We start from the raw sequence: 20523 nt of genomic DNA, 5'->3' as shown, positions 1-20523 counted from the left end.
TGCCTACAATGCTTTTTTCGTGTGTTTTTTTTTGTTGTGTGGCTTTTAAATATTTTGCAAATCTTTTGTTGTATTGCATTGCATTGTATTACTCTTTTGTCACAACAGATTTCTCTGTGTCAAATTCAGGTTGTTCTTCCCCAGGGACGGGCACAATAGCCGAGTGGTTAAAGCGTTGGACTTTCAATCTGAGGGTCCCGGGTTCAAATCACGGTGACGGCGCCTGGTGGGTAAAGGGTGGAGATTTTTACGATCTCCCAGGTCAACACATGTGCAGACCTGCTAGTGCCTGAACCCCCTTCGTGTGTATATGCAAGCAGAAGATCAAATACGCACGTTAAAGATCCTGTAATCCATGTCAGCGTTCGGTGGGTTATGGAAACAAGAACATACCCAGCATGCACACCCCCGAAAGCGGAGTATGGCTGCCTACATGGCAGGGTAAAAACGGTCATACACGTAAAAGCCCACTCGTGTGCATACGAGTGAACGTGGGGGTTGCAGCCCACGAACGAAGAAGAAGAAGAAGAAGAAGAAGTTCTTCCCCAGGAAGAGTGCACCGCTACACTGAGAGCACCACCCATTTAGTTTATGTTGTTGTTTTTTTCTGCCTGCAATTTTATTTTCATTCCTATCAAAGTGGATTTTTCTAGATAATTTTTCCAGGGACCACCCTTTTGTTGCCGTGGGTTCTTGCGCTAAGTGTATGCTGCACACAGGTTTATAATCTCATCCGAATGACTAGCGTCCAGACCACCACTCAAGGTCTAGTGAATGGGGAGAAAATACTCGCGACTGTGGGATTTGAACCAGAGCGCTCAGATTCTCCCGCTTCCTAGGCGGACGCTTTACCACTAGGCCATCGCTCCACTGTCTCTCTCCCACTGTTGTTGTTCTGCTGTAATTTGTGGATGATAAGTTGAGCAGAATGTCTGATGTCCTCAGCATATTGTGTTTTATCTTCAGTTTAACGTCTATTCACTATAAGTGTTTTTAGACGGAAAGGAGTAAAGAAGTGGATATAGGAAAGGGAATGCATGTGAATATTAGTGTAAAAAAGTATTCATGTTATGTATCAGAGAAAAAATATATTATAAAAAAAAAAGGTCCAAAGAGATTGTGGTGTGTATTGAATGAGGTGTCATGGGAAGGAGAATATGTATATGCATATCAACAAGTATTAACCTACAACAATGTAAATATAAATAACAACATTAATTATAACACATCAAAGGAGGATACCAACTGGACTGGAGTTTAAAATTTCCGAAAACATTCTAAGCAATGAATAATCATTCAAAATCTTTTCAGTGGTTAATGAAATGTTGGGTGTGTGTGTGTGTGTGCGTGCGTGCATGCCTACAGCATCGACACCATGTCGGAGGTGATGCGGGCGGCCATAGAGGAGGGGCTGCCTCTCAAGGAACGCATTGTTCTGGAGCAGGACGACTTCCTCTTGGATGGCGTAGGTCGCTTGTCTGTCCTTCTGTCTGTCTCTCTTTCCTCTCTGTCTCTCTCCTTGTGTCCCAGTCTCTCTCTCCCTGTGTCCCAGTCTCTCTCTGTCTCTCTGTCCCAGTCTCTCTCTCACTGTGTCCCAGTCTCTCTCTCTCCCTCTGTCTCAATCTGTCTCTCTCCCTTTGTCCCAATCTGTCTCTCTCCCTGTGTCCCAGTCTGTCTCTCTCCCTGTGTCCCAGTCTCTCTCTCTCTCTCTCTCTCTCTCTCTCTCCCTGTGTCCCAATCTGTCTCTCTCCCTATGTCCCAGTCTCTCTCTCTCTCTCTCTCCCTGTGTCCCAATCTGTCTCTCTCCCTGTGTCCCAATCTCTCTCTCTCCCTGTGTCCCAATCTGTCTCTCTCCCTGTGTCCCAATCTCTCTCTCTCCCTGTGTCCCAATCTGTCTCTATGTGTGTGTCCCAATCTGTTTCTCTCCATTTCCAAATATCTCTCCTGTGTTTCAATCTCTCTCTCTCTCTCCCTCTCTCTCTCCCTCTCTCTCTCTATGTCTGTGTGTGTGCGTGTGTGTCTCTCTCTCTTTCTCTCCCCCCCCCACCCTCCTCAGCCTGTTTATGATAATCAAGAGACAATGCAGGGTGTGGTGTGTGCATGTGTTGTCAGGACCTGTTTGTGCTGAAGACGCCGTCACCACTGCCGGTGCCGGAGGCCATGGAGGAGGCGACGCCAGGAGAATTCACCGTCAACCAGATCTTCCTGCTGTACAAAGAGGTCTGTGTGGCTGCTGCTGGCATGGGACAGGAAGATGGGGGGGAGGAGGTGGGGGGGGGGGGGGGGGCAGGGGATGGGGTGGGGGTGCATGAACTGTTTCTCTTAGCATCCCAGTTAACTCTCGTCTAAACACACCCCCCCCCCCCCCCCCCAGTTAACTCGTTTGGTGCTGCTGACAGCTCTTGTGTCCCTTTTTCTTGGTCTCTGTCTCTGTCTCTCTCTCTGTCTCTCTCTCTCTGTCTCTCTCTCTGTCTCTCTCTCTCTCTCTCTCTCTCTCTCTCTCTCTCTCTCTCTCTGTCTGTCTGTCTGTCTGTCTATCTCTGTCTCTCCTTCAACTCTGAACACATTTCTTCTTCTTCTTCTTCTTCTGGGCTCGTGGGCTGCAACTCCCACGTTCACTCGTATGCACACGAGTAGGCTTTTACGTGTATGACTGTTTCCACCCCACCATGCAGGCAGCCATACTCTGTTTTCGGGGGTGTGCATGCTGGGTATGTTCTTGTTTCCATAACCCACTGAACGCTGACATGGATTACAGGATCTTTAACGTGCATATTTGATCTTCTGCGTGCGTATACACACGAAGGGGGTTCAGGCACTAGCAGGTCTGCACATATGTTGACCTGGGAGATCTGAAAAATCTCCACCCTTTACCCACCAGGCGCCATCACCGAGATTCGAACCCGGGACCCTCAGATTGACAGTCCAACGCTTTAACCACTCGGCTATTGCGCCCGTCTGAACACATTTCAATTTATCTGTTGGGTGCTGTTAACAACTCTCTGTCTGTCTTTCTGTTTGTCTGTCTCTTACACACACACACACACACACACACACACACACACACACACACAACACACACACATACAAGCATGCACACACAAGCATGCAAATGCATGCACATACGCACTCACATACGCACTCACATACACATTTCCCCTTTTTTTTTCTCTCCTTCTGTAACACTATTTCTTTTCCATACCTGTTTTCCCAGAATGATGTCGGACCTGTTTAACCCTATTGATGTTGGTATTGATGTTAACTGACCTGTTTGACTCTGTTGAGGTTGGTGTTGGTGTTAACTGACCTGTTTGTTAATGTTAACTGACCAGTTTGACTCTGTTGGTGTTGATGTTAACTGACCAGTTTGACTCTGTTGATGTTGGTGTTGATGTTAACTGACCAGTTTGACTCTGTTGATGTTGGTATTGATATTAACTGACCAGTTTGACTTTGTTGATGTTGGTGTTGATGTTAACTGACCTGTTTGACTCTGTTGATGTTGGCATTGATTTGTATTGATGTTAACTGACCAGTTTGACTCTGTTGATGTTGGCATTGATGTTAACTGACCTGTTTGACTCTGTTGATGTTGGTGTTGATGTTAACTGGCCTGTTTGACTTTACTGATGTTGGTGTTGATGTTCCAGTTGAGGGCGGTGCCTCTATTGCATTAAGTGTTGATATTTCAGTTCTGAACAGTGACTCTGTTGATGTTGGTATAGGTGTTTCAGTTGATGACAGTGACTCTGTTGATGTTGGTGTTGATGACAGTGACTGTTGATGTTGGTGTTGATGACAGTGACTCTGTTGATGTTGAAGTTGGTGCTGATGACAGTGACTATTGATGTTTGTGTTTCATTTGAGGACAGTGACTCTGATGATGTTGGTGTTGATGACAGTGACTGTTGATGTTGGTGTTGATGACAGTGACTCTGTTGAAGTTGGTGCTGATGACAGTGACTCTCATGATGTTGGTGTTTCATTTGAGGACAGTGACTCTGATGATGTTGGTGTTTCAGTTGAGGACAGTGACTTTGATGATGTTGGTGTTTCAGTTGAGGACAGTGACTCTGATGATGTTGGTGTTTCAGTTGAGGACAGTGACTCTCATGATGTTGGTGTTTCAGTTGAGGACAGTGACTCATGATGTTGGTGTTTCAGTTGAGGACAGTGACTCATGATGTTGGTGTTTCAGTTGAGGACAGTGACTTTCACATGATGTTGGTGTTTCAGTTGAGGACAGTGACTCTCATGATGTTGGTGTTTCAGTTGAAGACAGTGACTCTCAAGATGTTGGTGTTTCAGTTGAAGACAGTGACTCTCATGATGTTGGTGTTTCAGTTGAGGACAGTGACTCTCATGATGTTGGTGTTTCAGTTGAGGACAGTGACTCTCATGATGTTGGTGTTTCAGTTGAGGACAGTGACTCTGATGATGTTGGTGTTTCAGTTGAGGACAGTGACTCTCATGATGTTGGTGTTTCAGTTGAGGACAGTGACTGATAATGTTGGTGTTTCAGTTGAGGACAGTGACTCTCATTATGTTGGTGTTTCAGTTGAGGACAGTGACTCTGATGATGTTGGTGTTTCAGTTGAGGACAGTGACTCTGATGATGTTGGTGTTTCAGTTGAGGACAGTGACTCTCATGTTGGTGTTTCAGTTGAGGACAGTGACTCACATGATGTTGGTGTTTCAGTTGAGGACAGTGACACATGATGTTGGTGTTTCAGTTGAGGACAGTGACTCATGATGTTGGTGTTTCAGTTGAGGACAGTGACTCTGATGATGTTGGTGTTTCAGTTGAGGACAGAGACTCTCATGTTGGTGTTTCAGTTGAGGACAGTGACTCTCATGTTGGTGTTTCAGTTGAGGACAGTGACTCTCATGTTGGTGTTTCAGTTGAGGACAGTGACTTTCACATGATGTTGGTGTTTCAGTTGAGGACAGTGACTCTCATGATGTTGGTGTTTCAGTTGAGGACAGTGACTCTCATGATGTTGGTGTTTCAGTTGAGGACAGTGACTCTCATGATGTTGGTGTTTCAGTTGAGGACAGTGACTCATGATGTTGGTGTTTCAGTTGAGGACAGTGACTCATGATGTTGGTGTTTCAGTTGAGGACAGTGACTCATAATGTTGGTGTTTCAGTTGAGGACAGTGACTCATGATGTTGGTGTTTCAGTTGAGGACAGTGACTCTCATGATGTTGGTGTTTCAGTTGAGGACAGTGACTCTCAAGATGTTGGTGTTTCAGTTGAGGACAGTGACTCTGATGATGTTGGTGTTTCAGTTGAGGACAGTGACTCTCATGTTGGTGTTTCAGTTGAGGACAGTGACTCTCATGATGTTGGTGTTTCAGTTGAGGACAGTGACTTTCACATGATGTTAGTGTTTCAGTTGAGGACAGTGACTCTCATGTTGGTGTTTCAGTTGAGGACAGTGACTCATGATGTTGGTGTTTCAGTTGAGGACAGTGACACATGATGTTGGTGTTTCAGTTGAGGACAGTGACTCATGATGTTGGTGTTTCAGTTGAGGACAGTGACTCTGATGATGTTGGTGTTTCAGTTGAGGACAGTGACTCTCATGTTGGTGTTTCAGTTGAGGACAGTGACTCTCATGTTGGTGTTTCAGTTGAGGACAGTGACTCTGATGATGTTGGTGTTTCAGTTGAGGACAATGACTCTCATGATGTTGGTGTTTCAGTTGAGGACAGTGACTCTCATGTTGGTGTTTCAGTTGAGGACAGTGACTCTGATGATGTTGGTGTTTCAGTTGAGGACAGTGACTCACATGATGTTGGTGTTTCAGTTGAGGACAGTGACTCTCATATGATGTTGGTGTTTCAGTTGAGGACAGTGACTCATATGATGTTGGTGTTTCAGTTGAGGACAGTGACTCTCATGATGTTGGTGTTTCAGTTGAGGACAGTGACTTTCACATGATGTTAGTGTTTCAGTTGAGGACAGTGACTCTGATGATGTTGGTGTTTCAGTTGAGGACAGTGACTTTCACATGATGTTAGTGTTTCAGTTGAGGACAGTGACTCTCATGTTGGTGTTTCAGTTGAGGACAGTGACTCTCATGATGGTGTTTCAGTTGAGGACAGTGACTCTCATATGATGTTGGTGTTGATGATGTTTCAGCTGAGCAAGGTGGCCCCTGCAGGGGTGATGTCAGTCAAGGAGTTTGTGGAGCAGCTGGACAGCCTGGTGAGCACAGGGCTGGGCACTGACCAGCTGCCCCTGCAGTGGATCGGCATGTCCCACACACAGGTCAGTGCTCGTGGCGCCCCGGCCACACACGGCCTCTCTTCTACAGTGCCTCGTATGAAGCTACCAGAACACTCGTCTGTTCACTGGTATCGTCTAGGCTTGACTACTGTAATAGTCAGACGGGTGCAATAGCCGAGTGGTTAAAGTGTAAGATTCTTCCAGTCTGAGGGTCCTGAGTTTGAATCTCGGTAACGGCATCTGGTGGGTAAACGGTGGAGATTTTTCCCATCTCCCAGGTCAACATATGTGCTGACCTACTTGTGCCTGAACCCCCTTCATGTGTATACACGTTCAGAAGATCAAATATGCATGTTAAAGATCCTGTAATCCATGTCAGCGTTTGTTGGGTTATGGAAACGAGAACATATTTAGCATGCATGCACCTGAAAACAGAGTATGGCTGCCTACATGGCTGGGTAAGTGAACAAATCGGTCATACATGTAAAATGCTACATCTCTGTCTGAGTGTGAATATGTGCACACCTGAAATCTGATTGAATGACACAGGAAACAAATGATGAGCACCCAGTGGCATTCGTCGGTCAGCTCTTCCCATGTAAGCAGCCTGTTGTGCAAATGACCCCGTGTTTGTAAAGCGCTTAGAGCTTGGTCTCCAACTGAGGATAGGCGCGATAAAAGTATCCATATCAATCAATCAGTCAATCAGTCTCATGGCTGGTTCACCTAAGTACCTTCTTGAAGATCTCCAAAAGGTTACAGAATAATGCCCGCCTGGCTTGTCTGCAGGTCACCTAGTCGGGAGCACATCACCCCTCTCTTTCAGTCTCTTACAGTGTGTGTGTATGTGCGTGCGTGCTGTGTGTATGTGTTTGTATTTACCTGCTTTTGTAAAGTGCCTGAAGCTCTATTTAGAGAATAGGCGCTGTATAAATTCACATTGATAGTAGTTGCAGTTGTATTAGTTTTTTGTATTTTGTATTTCTTTTTATCACAACAGATTTCTCTGTGTGAAATTCGGGCTGCTCTCCCCAGGGAGAGCGCGTCGCTATACTACAGCGCCACCCTTTTTTTTTCTTTTTTTTCTGCGTGCATTTTTATTTGTTTTTCCTATTGACGTGGATTTTTCTACAGAATTTTGCCAGGAACAACCCTTTTGTTGCCGTGGGTTCTTTTACGTGCACTAAGTGCGCTATATATACCTATATAGTGCCTATCCTCAGTCAGAGACCAGACTCTAAGTGCTTTACCAAGTCATTTGCACACCAGGCTGCCTACCAGTGATGGAGTGATGGCCTAGAGGTAACGCGTCCGCCTAGGAAGCGAGAGAATCTGAGCGCGCTGGTTCGAATCACAGCTCAGCCGCTGATATTTTCTCCCCCTCCACTAGACCTTGAGTGGTGGTCTGGACGCTAGTCATTCGGATGAGACGATAAACCGAGGTCCCGTGTGCAGCATGCATTTAGCGCACGTAAAAGAACCCACGGCAACAAAAAGATTGTTCCTGGCAAAATTCTGTAGAAAAATCCACTTCAATAGAAAAAACAAATAAAACTGCACACAGGAAAAAATACAAAACAAGAGAGGCAAGGCCTTCAAGACTCACTTGTGATAAATTAAGTCCCCTAGCATTAATTACAGAGTAATTTCCCTTTTTTACTATCTGCACCAAAATGTTTGCAAAATAAATAAAAATTTCATGCTTTGCAAAAGAAGTTCCTGTTTGAACAAAAAATGATAATAATGACTGCTCTTGTTGTTGTGTCAGAATAAGAGGTCAAAGTGCCAAGTTTAGAGAATACAAAAAATATAAATATAACAGTAAATGCAGTTTGCATATAATTAGGCTTCTTTTTTTATTTTTTTGTGCCCATCCCACAGGTGCAATATTTTTCCTATTTTTATGCCAAATTTGGTGTCAACTGACAAAGTATTTGCAGAGAAAATGTCAATGTTAAAGTTTACCACGGACACACAGACACATAGACACACAGATACACACACGCGCACACACACACACACACACACAGACAACCGAACACCGGGTTAAAACATAGACTCACTTCGTTTACACAAGTGAGTCAAAAATGTGTGGCGCTGCAGTGTAGCAACACGCTCTCCCTGGGGAGAGCAGCCCGAATTTCACACAGAGTAATCTGTTGTGATAAAAAGAAATACAAATACAAATACCAGGATAGATACAGATGACAGCTGCCTTTGGATGCTCCTCATTCTTCTTCTTCTTCTTCTTCATTTGTGGGCTGCAACTCCCACGTTCACGCGTATGTACACGGGTGGGCTTTCACGTATTTGACCGTTTTTGCCCCACCATCTAGGCAGCCATACTCCATTTTCGGGGGTGTGCATGCTGAGTATGTTCTTGTTTCCATAACCCACCGAACGCTGACATGGATTACAGGATCTTTATCATGCATATTTGATCTTCTGCGTGCGTATACACACGAAGGGGGTTCAGGCACTAAGCAGGTCTGCACATATGTTGACCAGGGAGATGGGAAAAATCTCCACCCTTTACCCACCAGGTGCTGTTACCGAGATTCGAACTCGTGACCCTCAGATTGAAAGTCCAACGCTTTAAACCCCTCAGCTATTGCGGCCGCCGGATGCTCCTCATTCATTTCCTGTGTCATTCAGTCAGGCTTCAATCATGCGCACACACACACATACATGAGTACATTAGAGTGGACTTTTCTGCAGAATTTTGCCAGGGACAGCTCTTTCTTTGCCAGTGGTTCTTAAATGAATGGGATCATGCTGTCTGAGAGCCTGACAGGTGCGTGCAACAGCCAGGTGGCTAAGGTGTTTATAATATGAGGGTTTTGTATTTGTATTTCTCTTTTTATCACAACAGATTTCCCTGTGTGAAATTCGGGCTGCTCTCCCCAGGGAGAGCACGTCGCTACACTACAGCGCCACCCTTTTTTTTTTTGTATTTTTTCCTGCGTGCAGTTTTATTTGTTTTTCCTACCGAAGTGGATTTTTCTACAGAATTTTGCCAGGAACAACCCTTTTGTTGCCGTGGGTTCTTTTACGTGCGCTAAGTGCATGCTGCACACGGGACCTCGGTTTACCGTCTCATCCTAATGACTAAGTCCAGACCACCACTCAATGTCTAGTGGAGGGGGAGAAAATATCAGCGGCTGAGCCGTGATTCGAACCAGTGCGCTCAGATTCTCTCGCTTCCTAGGCCATCACTCCACTAGGGTTGCCCTGGGTAAAAAAAAAAAACAAAAAAAACCCTGAAAACATGTTTGTACGTCATTCAAACCAAAATGTTTTGTGTCAGTGTGTGACCGTTTTGCAAACTGCTGTGTCAGTTTTGCAAAGTGCTGTGTCTGTGTGTGTCAGGTTTGCAAACTTCCGTGTCAGTGTGTCACTTTTACAAACTGCTGTGTCAGTGTTCCAGTTTTATATAAACTGTTGTGTCAGTGTGTGTCAGTTTTGTAAACTGCTTTGTCACTGTGACAGTTTTACAAAGTGCTGTATCAGTGTGACAGTTTTTACAAACTGGTGTGTCAGTTTTTTTGCAAAGTGTTGTGTGAGTGTGACACTTTTACAAAAGTTCTACAAACTGCTGTATCAGTGTGTCAGTTTACAAACTACCATGTCAGTATTTCTCAGTTTTACAAAAGGATGTGTCAGTGTGTCACTTTTAAAAACTGCTGTGCACTGTGTCAGTGTGTGTGTCAGTTGTGCAAACTGCTGTGTCATTGTGACAGATTTTACAAACTGCTGTATACTGTGTCATTGTTATTGTTATTCATAATTTAAAAAAAAAAAAAAAAAAAGACCCAAAACATTTTTCTACAACCATCGTAAGCAAAATGTTATGTGTGTGTCAGTGTGTCAGTTTTACAAAGTGATGTGCACCACATGTCATTTTCCGTCAGTTTTACAAACCTCTGCACCGTGTGTCAACATGTGTCAGTGTCTGTCAGTTTTACAAGCCTCTGTGTACTGTGTGTCACCATGTGTCAGTGTCTGTTAGTTTTAAAACCTCTTTGCACCGTGTGTCAGTGTCCGTTGGTTTTACAAACCTCTGTACACCATGTGTCATGTCAGTGTCTGTCAGTTCACCATCCTCTGTGCACCGTGTGTCAGTGTCTGTCAGTTTTACAAACCTCTGTGCACCATGTGTCAGTGTCTGTCAGTTTTACAAACCTCTGTGCACCATGTGTCGTGTCAGTGTCTGTCAGTTTTACAGACCTCTGTGCACCGTGTGTCAGTGTCTGTCAGTTTACCAACCTCTGCACACCATGAGTTACTGTGTGTCAGTGTCTGTCAGTTTTACAAACCTCTGTGCACCATGTGTCAGTGTCTGTCAGTTTTACAAACCTCTGTGCAATGTGTGTTCACCATGTGTCAGTTTTACGAACCTCTGTGCACCATGTGTCACCATGTGTCAGTGTCTGTTAGTTTTACAAACCTCTGTGTACCATGTGTCAGTTTTACAAACCTCTGTGCACCATGTGTCAGTTTTACAAACATCTGCGCACCGTGTGTCAGTTTTACAAACATCTGCGCACCGTGTGTCACTTGTGTCTCTACATCACCAGGTGGAGGAGCTGGCCCGAACCGTAGCACTGGGCACGGAATTCGTGGACTGGCGTCAGTTCCTGCTGTCGCTGACATGGCCCATCCCCACCCCCACCCAGGCTGAGCTTCTGAACGCGCTGCAGAACTTCAGAGACATGGACCAGAAGGACATCCACTTCGTCTCCCGGGAACAGTTTGACAGGGTGAGTGTCCCTTTTGTCACCCCCCTCTTTGGTTTGGTTTTTAGGAACAGATTGACATGGTGAGAGTCCCTTTTGTCCCCCTCTTTGGTAAGATTTTCTGGTAACAGATTGACAGGGTGAGAGCCCCATTTGTCCCCCTCTTTGGGGTGTTTTACAGGAGCCGATTGACAAGGTGAGAGTCCCTTTTGTCCCCCTCTTTAGGGTGTTTTACAGGAGCCGACTGACAGGGAGATAGTCCCTTTTTGTCTCCACCTTCGTTGGTCAGGTTTTATGGGAACAGATTGACAGGGTGAGCATCCCTTTTGTCCCCCCCTCTTTGGTCAGGTTTTTCTGGAACAGTTTGACAGGATCAAGGTCCCTTTTGTCCCCCTCTTTGGTAAGCTTTTGTGGGAACAGATTGAGATAGAGTCCCTTTTGTCCCCCACTTTGGTCAGGTTTTATGGGAACAAATTGACAGGGTGAGAGTCCCTTTTGTCCCCCCCTCTTTGGTCAGATTTTATGGGAACATGGTGAGAGTCCCTATTGTCCCCCATTTTGGGGGGATTTACAGGAACAGATTGACATGGTGCAAGTCCTTTTTGCCCTCCACCCCATCTCCCCCCCACAGCCCCCCACCCCCTCTCTCTCTCTTTGGTCAGGTTTTACAGGAACAGATTGACAGGGTGAGAATACCTTTTTGTCCCCCTCTTTGGTCAGGTTTCATGGGAACAGATTGACAGGGTGAGAGTCCCTTTTGTCCCATTCTGTGCTCAGGCTTTCCATTAACAGACTGACAGGGTGAGAGTTCCTTTTGTCCCCCCTCTTTTTGGTCAGGTTTTATGGGAACAGTTTGACAGGATGAGTGTCCCTTTGGTACCCCCTCTTTTATCGGGTTTTTCTGGAACAGTTTGACAGGGTGAGAGTCCTCCCCCCTCTTCGGTCAGAATTTATGGGAACAGTCTGACAGGTTGAGAGTCCGTTTTGTCCGCCCTCTTTGGTCAGGTTTACAGGAACGCATGGAAAAGGTGAGTCCTTTTTGTCCCCTGTTTTGTGGGAACAGTTTGACAGAGTGAGAGTCCTTTTTTGTCCCCCTCTCTTTGGTCAGGTTTTATGGGAACAGTTTGACAGGATGAGTGTCCCCTTGGTACCCCCTCTTTTATCAGGTTTTTCTGGAACAGTTTGACATACTCCCCCTCTTTGGTCAGGTTTACAGGGGTTTACAGGAACACATTGAAAAGGTGAGAGTCCTTTTGTTCCCCTGTTTTGTGGGAACAGTTTGACAGAGTGGGAGTCCTTTTTGTCCCCCCCCCCCCCCCCCCCCCATTTATCATTGATGTTACACTGTTTTTTAGGTAGTATTTGTATCGACATGTTTTATTATATTTTACCACATGTACTGTTCAAAGCACTGCAGTGGGTAGGCACTATATAAATGCACATTATTATTATTACCATCACCATCATCATTATCATTCTTATTATTGTTATTACTATTATCATGTTCTATACAGGCATATGTATAAAAAGTCCATTGATAAAAACAAGCGAAGATAAAAGAGGCAGATTTTTCTTCATCTTTTTTTCTTTTCGCATTTTCAATTAATCCCATGGTTGACATCATAGTGTGTGTGTTTCCCAGACGGATCTGTGGTTCGACACCCTGTCCCCCTACGACAACACGTTTGACCGCCTGACCAGTCTGAAGAGGATCCTGTTTGACATCTTTGCCGACCACTCGGGGTCACTGTCCAAGCTGGACTATCGCAACATGGTCAGTAGGATCTCTGTCTTGATCTTTCTGGTGTGACCTGAGATTTGAGATGGCTAACGAGTGTCAGCACCATCACGCTTGACATTTGACAGCATGTGTGGTGGATGGGAACACACTGTGTGATTTCACCCGAATGTTTGGGTTTTTTTTTCAAAACTGCAAGGTTTACTTCTTCTTTTTTTGTTCCTCTTCTGCGTTCGTGGGCTGCAACTCCCACATTCACTCGTATGTACACGAGTGGACTTTTACGTGTATGACCGTTTTTACCCCGCCATGTAGGCAACCATACTCCACTTTCAGAGGTGTGCATGTTGGGTATGTTCTTGTTTCCATAACCCGCTGAACACTGACATGGATTACAGTGCGTATTTGATCTTCTGCTTGCGCATACACACAAAGGGGGTTCAGGCACAAAGGTTTGCACATATGTTGACCTGGGAGATCTGAAAAATCTCCACCCTTTACCCACCAGGCGCCATCACCGAGATTCGAACCCGGAACCCTCAGATTGAAAGTCCAACGTTTTAACCACTCGGCTATTGCGCCCACCATCAAGGTTCACAAAACATTACGGAACCACCTGGAAGCTTGCACAGGTGTCTTCTTGAAGGCTTGGCGACAGCGAATAACAGAATTCACAAAAAAAGATTAAGGACCACTAAACTGGAACTTGCACAGATTTTCTTCTATGGGGCATGGTGAAATGATGCTGAATTTTCAGAAAACAACTGTGTGTACAACCGATGTAATGAGCATCACTCATAATCACAGGTGCTATGAAAACCTGCATTTATGAAATGGTCCATTTTTTATCTTTTAAAAACAAAAACAAAACAAAAACCTACATTTATGAAATGATCCATATCTTTTTTGTGAAGTCTGTAGGTAATTGTGTCTGCATGAATATATGTGTGTGTGAGAGAGAGAGAGAGAGAGAGACATGCATGTGTGTGTATGAAAGGTTGCTGTACTTCAGTGCCACATGTGTGTGTGTGTGTGTGTGTGTGTGTGAACAGTTGCTGTACTTCATTGCCACATGTGTGTGTGTGTGTGTGAACAGTTGCTGTACTTCATTGCCACATGTGTGTGTGTGTGTGTGTGTGTGTGTGAACAGTTTCTGTACTTTATTGCCACGTGTGTGTGTGAACAGTTGCTGTACTTCAGCGCCACACTCAACCCCTATGAAGGGTTCCTGAGAGCGCTGAGCGTGGCGGCGGGCACCCACATGCCCAGGATCCCCAAACCTGTACCTCCTGTCATCACGCCTCCTGCTCTGGAACAGACAGACTCCGCTGAATCCTCCGAAATGTGAGTGCTCGGAGCATCAAATAACCTCATAGTTTTGCTTAGGTTCAAGGTTGAAATGTCCCTTAGCTTTTTACAGTCATTGGATCTGTGAATTCATACCCACCATGTCTAGGTCTGGGTATAAGGAAGGCGGGAGTCCGATCCTGTCCTTCTGCCGCTTTATCCTTCAGCGTGTGGTATGTGTAAAGACCGTGGTGATAAATTAGTGACGTCTTGCCAAGTTCTTTCTCCATGTCTGGACCTTCCACAGTGAACGATCTCCCACTTTCGCTTCGTTCAAACCTCTGCGCTCAGCTTTTTCAAAGTCTGGCCTTTTAAAGAAGTATTGCATTTTTCTGAAATAGCTTGTCCCTACACTCTCTTTTTTTTTTCTTTTCTTTTTTTTTTTCTTTTTTTTTTTTTTTAAATCCATGGTTTCTCCTCCCTTCAGAGTGCAGGCATTCATGCTTTGTTTTTCATCCCTTTGATTCAGTTGAGCATGAGTTGTGCATGTGTGTGAAAGTTGGGCGTGAAAGCACTTTTATTCAGTGCAGTAGTTATGTTTATCAGTATTGTTATTATTATTATTATTATTATGTCAGTGTGTACCGCATATGTACAGATAAGGTGATGTGTCAGTGCATGCATGACGTGTGTTCGGGCCATGTTGACAAGGTGATGTGTCAGTGCATGCATGACGTGTGTTCGGGCCATGTTGACAAGGTGATGTGTCATTGTGTTTGTCAGCGTGGACAGACCATGTTGTTAAGGTGATGTATCAGTGTGTGTGTGTGTGACATGCGTACAGACTGTGTTGATAAGGTGATATGTCAGTGTGTCACATGTGTATAGATCATATTGATAAAGTGATGTGTCATTGAGCATGTCAGCATGCATAGACCATGTTGTTAAGGTGATGTATCAGTGTGTGTATGAGACACGGGTACACACTGCGTTGATAAGGATATGATGTGTGTGACGTGTGTACAGACCATGTTGATAAGGTGATGTGTCAGTGTGTGTGTGACATGGGTACTACGTTGATGTGTCAGTGTGTGTGACATGTGTACATCCTGTGGTGATGAGGTGTCAGTGTGTTTGTGTGTGTGCAATGTGTGTGTGTGTGTGTGTGTGTGACGTGCACAGACCGTGTTGATATGATGATGTGTCAGTGTGTGTGTGTGACATGCGTACAGACCGGTGACATCCGAGCTGTCGACAGAGGAGGTGCAGGAGCCCAAGGCAGCAGATCCCCCGATGATGGGGGACAAAATCCCCATGGAGGCTGTGGACAATGTGGTACCCCTGGATGCCCTGTACATGGTAATGGACTCTCACTGCCTTTGCCCACCACTCCTATGCCTGTTGGCACAACCTGCACTGTAAACTACCTTCTGGAGTGTTGGCCTGGTGGTAACTTGTCCGCCTGGAAAGCAAGAGAACCTGTCTGTCTGAGTGTGTATGAAATTGGATTGAATGACACAGGAAACAAATGATGAGCGCCCAATGGCAGCCGTCAGTCGGCTCTACCCAGGTGTGCCGCCTGTCGTGCAAATGACACCATGTTTGTAAAGCACTTAGAGCTTGGTCTCTGACTGAGAATAGGCGCTATATAAATATCCATTTCATTCATTCATTCGATTCTCACACTCGCCAGCATTTTCTTTCCCTCCACTAGACTTTTGAGTGGTGGTCTGGATGCTAGTCATTCAGATGAGGTGATAAGCCAATGTTCTGTGTATTTGTATTTCTCTTTTTATCACAACAGATTTCTCTGTGTGAAATTCGGGCTTCTGTCCCCAGGGAGAGTGCATCGCTACACTACAGTGCCACCCTTTTTTTTTTCTCTTTTTTTTTCTGCATGCAGTTTCATTTGTTTTTCCTATCCAAGTGGATTACTCTATAGAATTTTGCCAGGAACAACCCTTTTGTTACTGTGGCTTCTTTTACGTGCACTAAATGCATGCTGCACACGGGACCTCGGTTTATCGTCTCATCCGAATGACTAGCATCCAGACCGCCACCCAAGGTATAGTGGAGGGGGAGAAAATATCAGCGGGTGAGCCATGATTCGATCCAGCATGCTCAGATTCTCTCGCTTCCTAGGCGGACACGTTACCTCTAGGCAATCACTCCCCATTAACACACACAGCACACATTAAAGAAACCACGACAACAAAGCAGTTGTTCCTGACAAAATTTTGTTGAAAAATACACTTTGATTGGAAAACAAATAAATTTGCAAACAGAAAAAAAGAAGAGAAATAAAAAAGGGTAGCATTGCACTGGGAGAGCTGCCCGAATTTCACACGGAGAAATCTGTTATGACAGAGATTGATAACACAATACAATAATACAATAAACACGCAGTATGTTGTAAATGCCAGCCGCCCCCACCCCCCATCTCAGTTTAAAACTATGCATTGGGTAGAATACCTTGCACCCCCACTTTGAAAGAAAAAAAAAAGAAGAAAATTTTTCATGAATTGATAATTCAGTTTGCTGTTTGTGATTGTGTTGCTTTACCGAGCAGTGCAAATTTGAACCTAGAGATGAAGAACAGAAATGTACACACTGACAACTCATACCACTTCCCCAGTCCTATCCACAGGTGTGGGTAGCAGTGTAGCAATCTTGTTTAGTAGTAAACTGTGGAGTTTGGCCAGCAGAGGGATTCCAGTTGTAGCAGCTCTAAAAATAACTCTGGCACCACTGGAAATTAACAAATAATGAGGCCAGGAGACGATATGATTAACAAATAGTAAAGAGTGGTAACTCTCTCCACTACACAAGGTACACAACTTCAAGTCAGTGATGCTTATGCTACCGATTCAGCTAGCACACAGGTAAATAAAAGGTACATTGGAACAAACCCAGACACTTCCTCAAAAAAGGGAGCGCCGGGCCTGTCCTTATTCCAATCATCTGGCACCACTGGTCAAGGAATGTGAACAACCACCCCTTCCCAGGCTGATAAGCACCACTCTCTGCCGATTTCTTGCATGCAGTAACTGCTCGTGACACTGCCACCCTGACTGTCTTTGTGTGTGTTAAACTTGGGAGAAAGGGTGAGAGCAGGATTCGAACCCAGACCTTCACAGACTCTGTATTGGCAGACGAGTTGTTAACCATTCTGCCACCATCCTCCCTTACAACAACAGCAGTATTATGATTGTAATGTGTGCCGCGTGTGCAGGTGTTTCATCTCGGGGATCACTGTGAGGGAGAGAGCAGTCGCTACAATGTGGCAGAGGAAAAGATCTCAAAGGTAAACTGCTTCAGCTGAGTGCTATCTGTCACTCTCCTGCACACTATGTGATTTGGTTTGTCTGCCTTCACTCTGTGTGTGTGTGTGTGTGTGTGTGTGTGTGTGTGTGTTGTCCAGATATGAATACAGTGAATAGACTGGGTGGACACTGTACAAGCACGAAGATAAATCGCTGAAAGGCGGGGAAGTCCAGAAAAAAACAACATGAAACACGTTTCTGACAGAAAAGATGCCCTTGAGCAACACTGAATGTAGTCCTCTGGCTTGTGTAAACCTGCATCTGCTGAGGTGATTTAGTGATGAGTATTGTGTCCTCATTATCCTCAGTAAGTGTGTGAGTATGTGTGTGTGTGCTTGACTTAAGCCTGATCACATGACACTGGAAACAAATGAGCGCCCAAAGGCAGTTCTCAGTCTGCTCTACCCAGATAGGCAGCCTGTTCTGCAAATGACTCAGGGGCTTGGTCTCTGACCAATGATCAGCACTGTGTATTTTTTAAAAAGCATGAAAGTCCAAACATAGTATCTGTGTATAGTTAAAATGTTAAATAACAGTTGCACATTATGGTGATGACATGCATTCTGCTTAAATGGAAGTAAACAGAAGAAATCACACGTCATGTTGTTGGGTCAGTCAGTCAGTCAAAAGGTGATCATATCCAGTTGTGTCCACATACCGAGATCTCAAAACTTGTCATGGATTTTCTGCAACAGCATGGTTGGGATTTAGGCTGGGTTGGGAATGTGTATGGTTTTACTCCAGTAAGTAGCAGTACTTCTCAGTACTGTCAATTGTAAATATAGCGTTATGATAATGTGATCTCTCTTCTTTTAAATGCCTTGTAAAGGTATGCAGCTAGATTTCTTTTTGTTCATTCTTTTTTTGAGGCCAGTAGCATTGTTAGTCTAAAACAAGAGAGGCAAGGCCTTCAAGATTCACTTGTGATAAATTAAGTCCCCTAGCATTAATTACAGATTAATTTCCCTTTTTTACTATCTGCACCCAAAACGTTTGCAAAATAAATAAAAATTCCATGCTTAGCAAAAGAAGTTCCTGTTCGAACAAAAAATGATAATAATGACTCCTCTTGTTGTGTCAGAATAAGAGGTCAAAGTGCCAAGTTTACATAATACAAAAAATATAAATATAACAGTAAATGCAGTTTGCATATAATTAGGCTTCTTTTTTATTTTTTTGTGCCCATCCCAGAGGTGCAATATTGTTTTAAACAAGATGACTGGAAAGAACTGAATTTTTCCTATTTTCATGCCAAATTTGGTGTGAACTGACAAAGTATTTGCAGAGAAAATGTCAGTGTTAAAGTTTACCACAGACACACACACACACTGGATCTATTCAAATCAATTAATAAGTATGATTCTACTTCATGTCTTAATTTCCCTGATATAGGAACCTGTTTCTGCTGTTCATATGAGAATCCCAATTCTGCCACATGGATGTTTGTATGTATGTCTCTACATACATGCATGGATGTGTCTGTCGACTGTTCGGTTCTTGACTGAAGACCATCAAACCACGGTTTTCTTTCGGTCTTCAGTTCAGTTAATATCTTTACACCATTTCATATTTCACAACTAAAAAGGAAAAAAAAGATATGTATGATTATATGCGCATCACTGTGTCATTCTATGTTTGTGTGTGTGTGTGTGTGTGTATATGCATGTGTGTATGTCTCTGTATATGTCTGTGTGGATGTGTCTCTGTCTACCATGATATTGGTGACTGAAGACCAGCAGACCAATGTATGTGTGTGTGTGTGTGTGTGTGAGCAGGGGGAGCTAAGGGAGGCATACGAGGCGCTTGGGGGGAGCAGTACGACCCCTCTCACCCTGAAGACGCTGATGATCCATGACATCATTAGCCAGGCCGTGCTGGCCTGCAAGACGTACACCAGTCTGGTAAGGGGTTCAGTTCTGTCCTGTCTCCGTGACTCAAGGGAGGAAGGAGGAGGAATTTTGTTTAATGTCCCGTCACACATATCGGTGATTGAAGACATTTTGTTAAAGTATTTATGAATACATCTGAGTATTATCGGTTAGAAGGGGTGGGAGATGTGGATGAATGGAGGGTTGGGAGAAACTGGGCAAATGAGGGTAAAAATGTGGGTGAAATTTGGAAGAAAAAAACAACAACAACAAAACAACTCTAAATACAGTTACAGGAAATTACTTAAAGGACTTCGTAAAAGAGAAGTTGTTAAACTGACAAGTGAAACAACTGATAATGAATGCAAAAAGTCAAAAACATCAACGTGACTCAAGTTCAACAGATGGCTACAGACTTTGTGAGAGCTACAGCTGCACAGAAATCACACTGTTGGTCTTGTGGTAACGTGTCCGCCTTTGAAGCAAGAGAATCTGAGAGCACTGGTTCGAATCCCACAATCACCAGTATTTTTCCCCCTTCACTTAACCTTGAGTGGTGGTCTGGTCGCTAGTCATTCAGATCAGGCAATAAACCAAGATCCTGTGTGCAGCATGCACGTAAAAGAACCCACAGAAACAGAAGGGTTGTCCCTGGCAAAATGCTGTAGAAAAATCCACTTCAATAGCATAACAAATAAAATTGCAGGCAGAAAAAAAAAAGAAGAAAAAGAGGGTGGCGCTCTCAGTGTAGCAATACGCTCTCCCTGGGGAGAACAACCCAAATTTCACACAGAGAAATCTATTGTGACGAAAGAGTAATACAATACAGTATCATGAAATCAGCGTTAACTTTTTCGTTCCTATTTTTCTATGAACCATTACTCCCCCTTGTTCCAAGATCCCTACCATATGCATATTCCCTTCATTCCTGGATTTAGAGAAGGGAAAGAAAGTATGAAGCAGGGTACTTATTTTGGAGGCTTATGGCAACGCGGCTCATTACAGTACACTAAGATTGTCATATACTGTTGTGTTCAGAATTGATGTGAGAAGTTGTCTGAGACCCTGTTGACACTATAGGGTGACATCTCTGGTGACACTCAGGTGTAAAACAGGTGACTTTTGAGTCAACTACAATGCATACAAGTACGTACCACATGCAGGACAGTGTTTTGCTTGAAGAGTATGCACATCATGCAGGTACTCACCAAGTAGTGCCTCATATGTATCTAAGTGCCACACTGCTAGTCATATCCATGAAAAACTGTCACAATTGTCACTGCTATTGTCCTCATCACATGAATGATTTGAACTTTGTCTCAAAGAGAATATATGC

At 44.3% G+C, this 20523-nt stretch overlaps 1 protein-coding gene across 3 annotated transcripts in view; it reads left to right on the top strand.

Moving 5' to 3' along the window:
- LOC143295112 (sperm flagellar protein 2-like) overlaps window positions 1–20523 on the top strand; it is a 92835-nt gene that overhangs the window by 68537 nt on the left and 3775 nt on the right. For all 3 annotated transcript variants that reach the window (XM_076606676.1, XM_076606675.1, XM_076606674.1), the window contains 9 exons: window positions 1366–1465; window positions 2113–2220; window positions 6149–6277; window positions 10813–10995; window positions 12614–12745; window positions 13896–14053; window positions 15229–15355; window positions 17229–17300; window positions 19095–19220. In XM_076606676.1, the coding sequence (XP_076462791.1) occupies window positions 1366–1465; window positions 2113–2220; window positions 6149–6277; window positions 10813–10995; window positions 12614–12745; window positions 13896–14053; window positions 15229–15355; window positions 17229–17300; window positions 19095–19220 (1135 nt within the window). The remainder of the gene's footprint in view (window positions 1–1365; window positions 1466–2112; window positions 2221–6148; window positions 6278–10812; window positions 10996–12613; window positions 12746–13895; window positions 14054–15228; window positions 15356–17228; window positions 17301–19094; window positions 19221–20523) is intronic.

Source organism: Babylonia areolata, chromosome 20, assembly GCF_041734735.1.
Source record: "Babylonia areolata isolate BAREFJ2019XMU chromosome 20, ASM4173473v1, whole genome shotgun sequence".
Lineage (NCBI taxonomy): Eukaryota > Metazoa > Mollusca > Gastropoda > Neogastropoda > Buccinidae > Babylonia > Babylonia areolata.
Note: the sequence above shows the minus strand (reverse complement) of the source record. Positions and strands in the feature narration are given on the sequence as shown.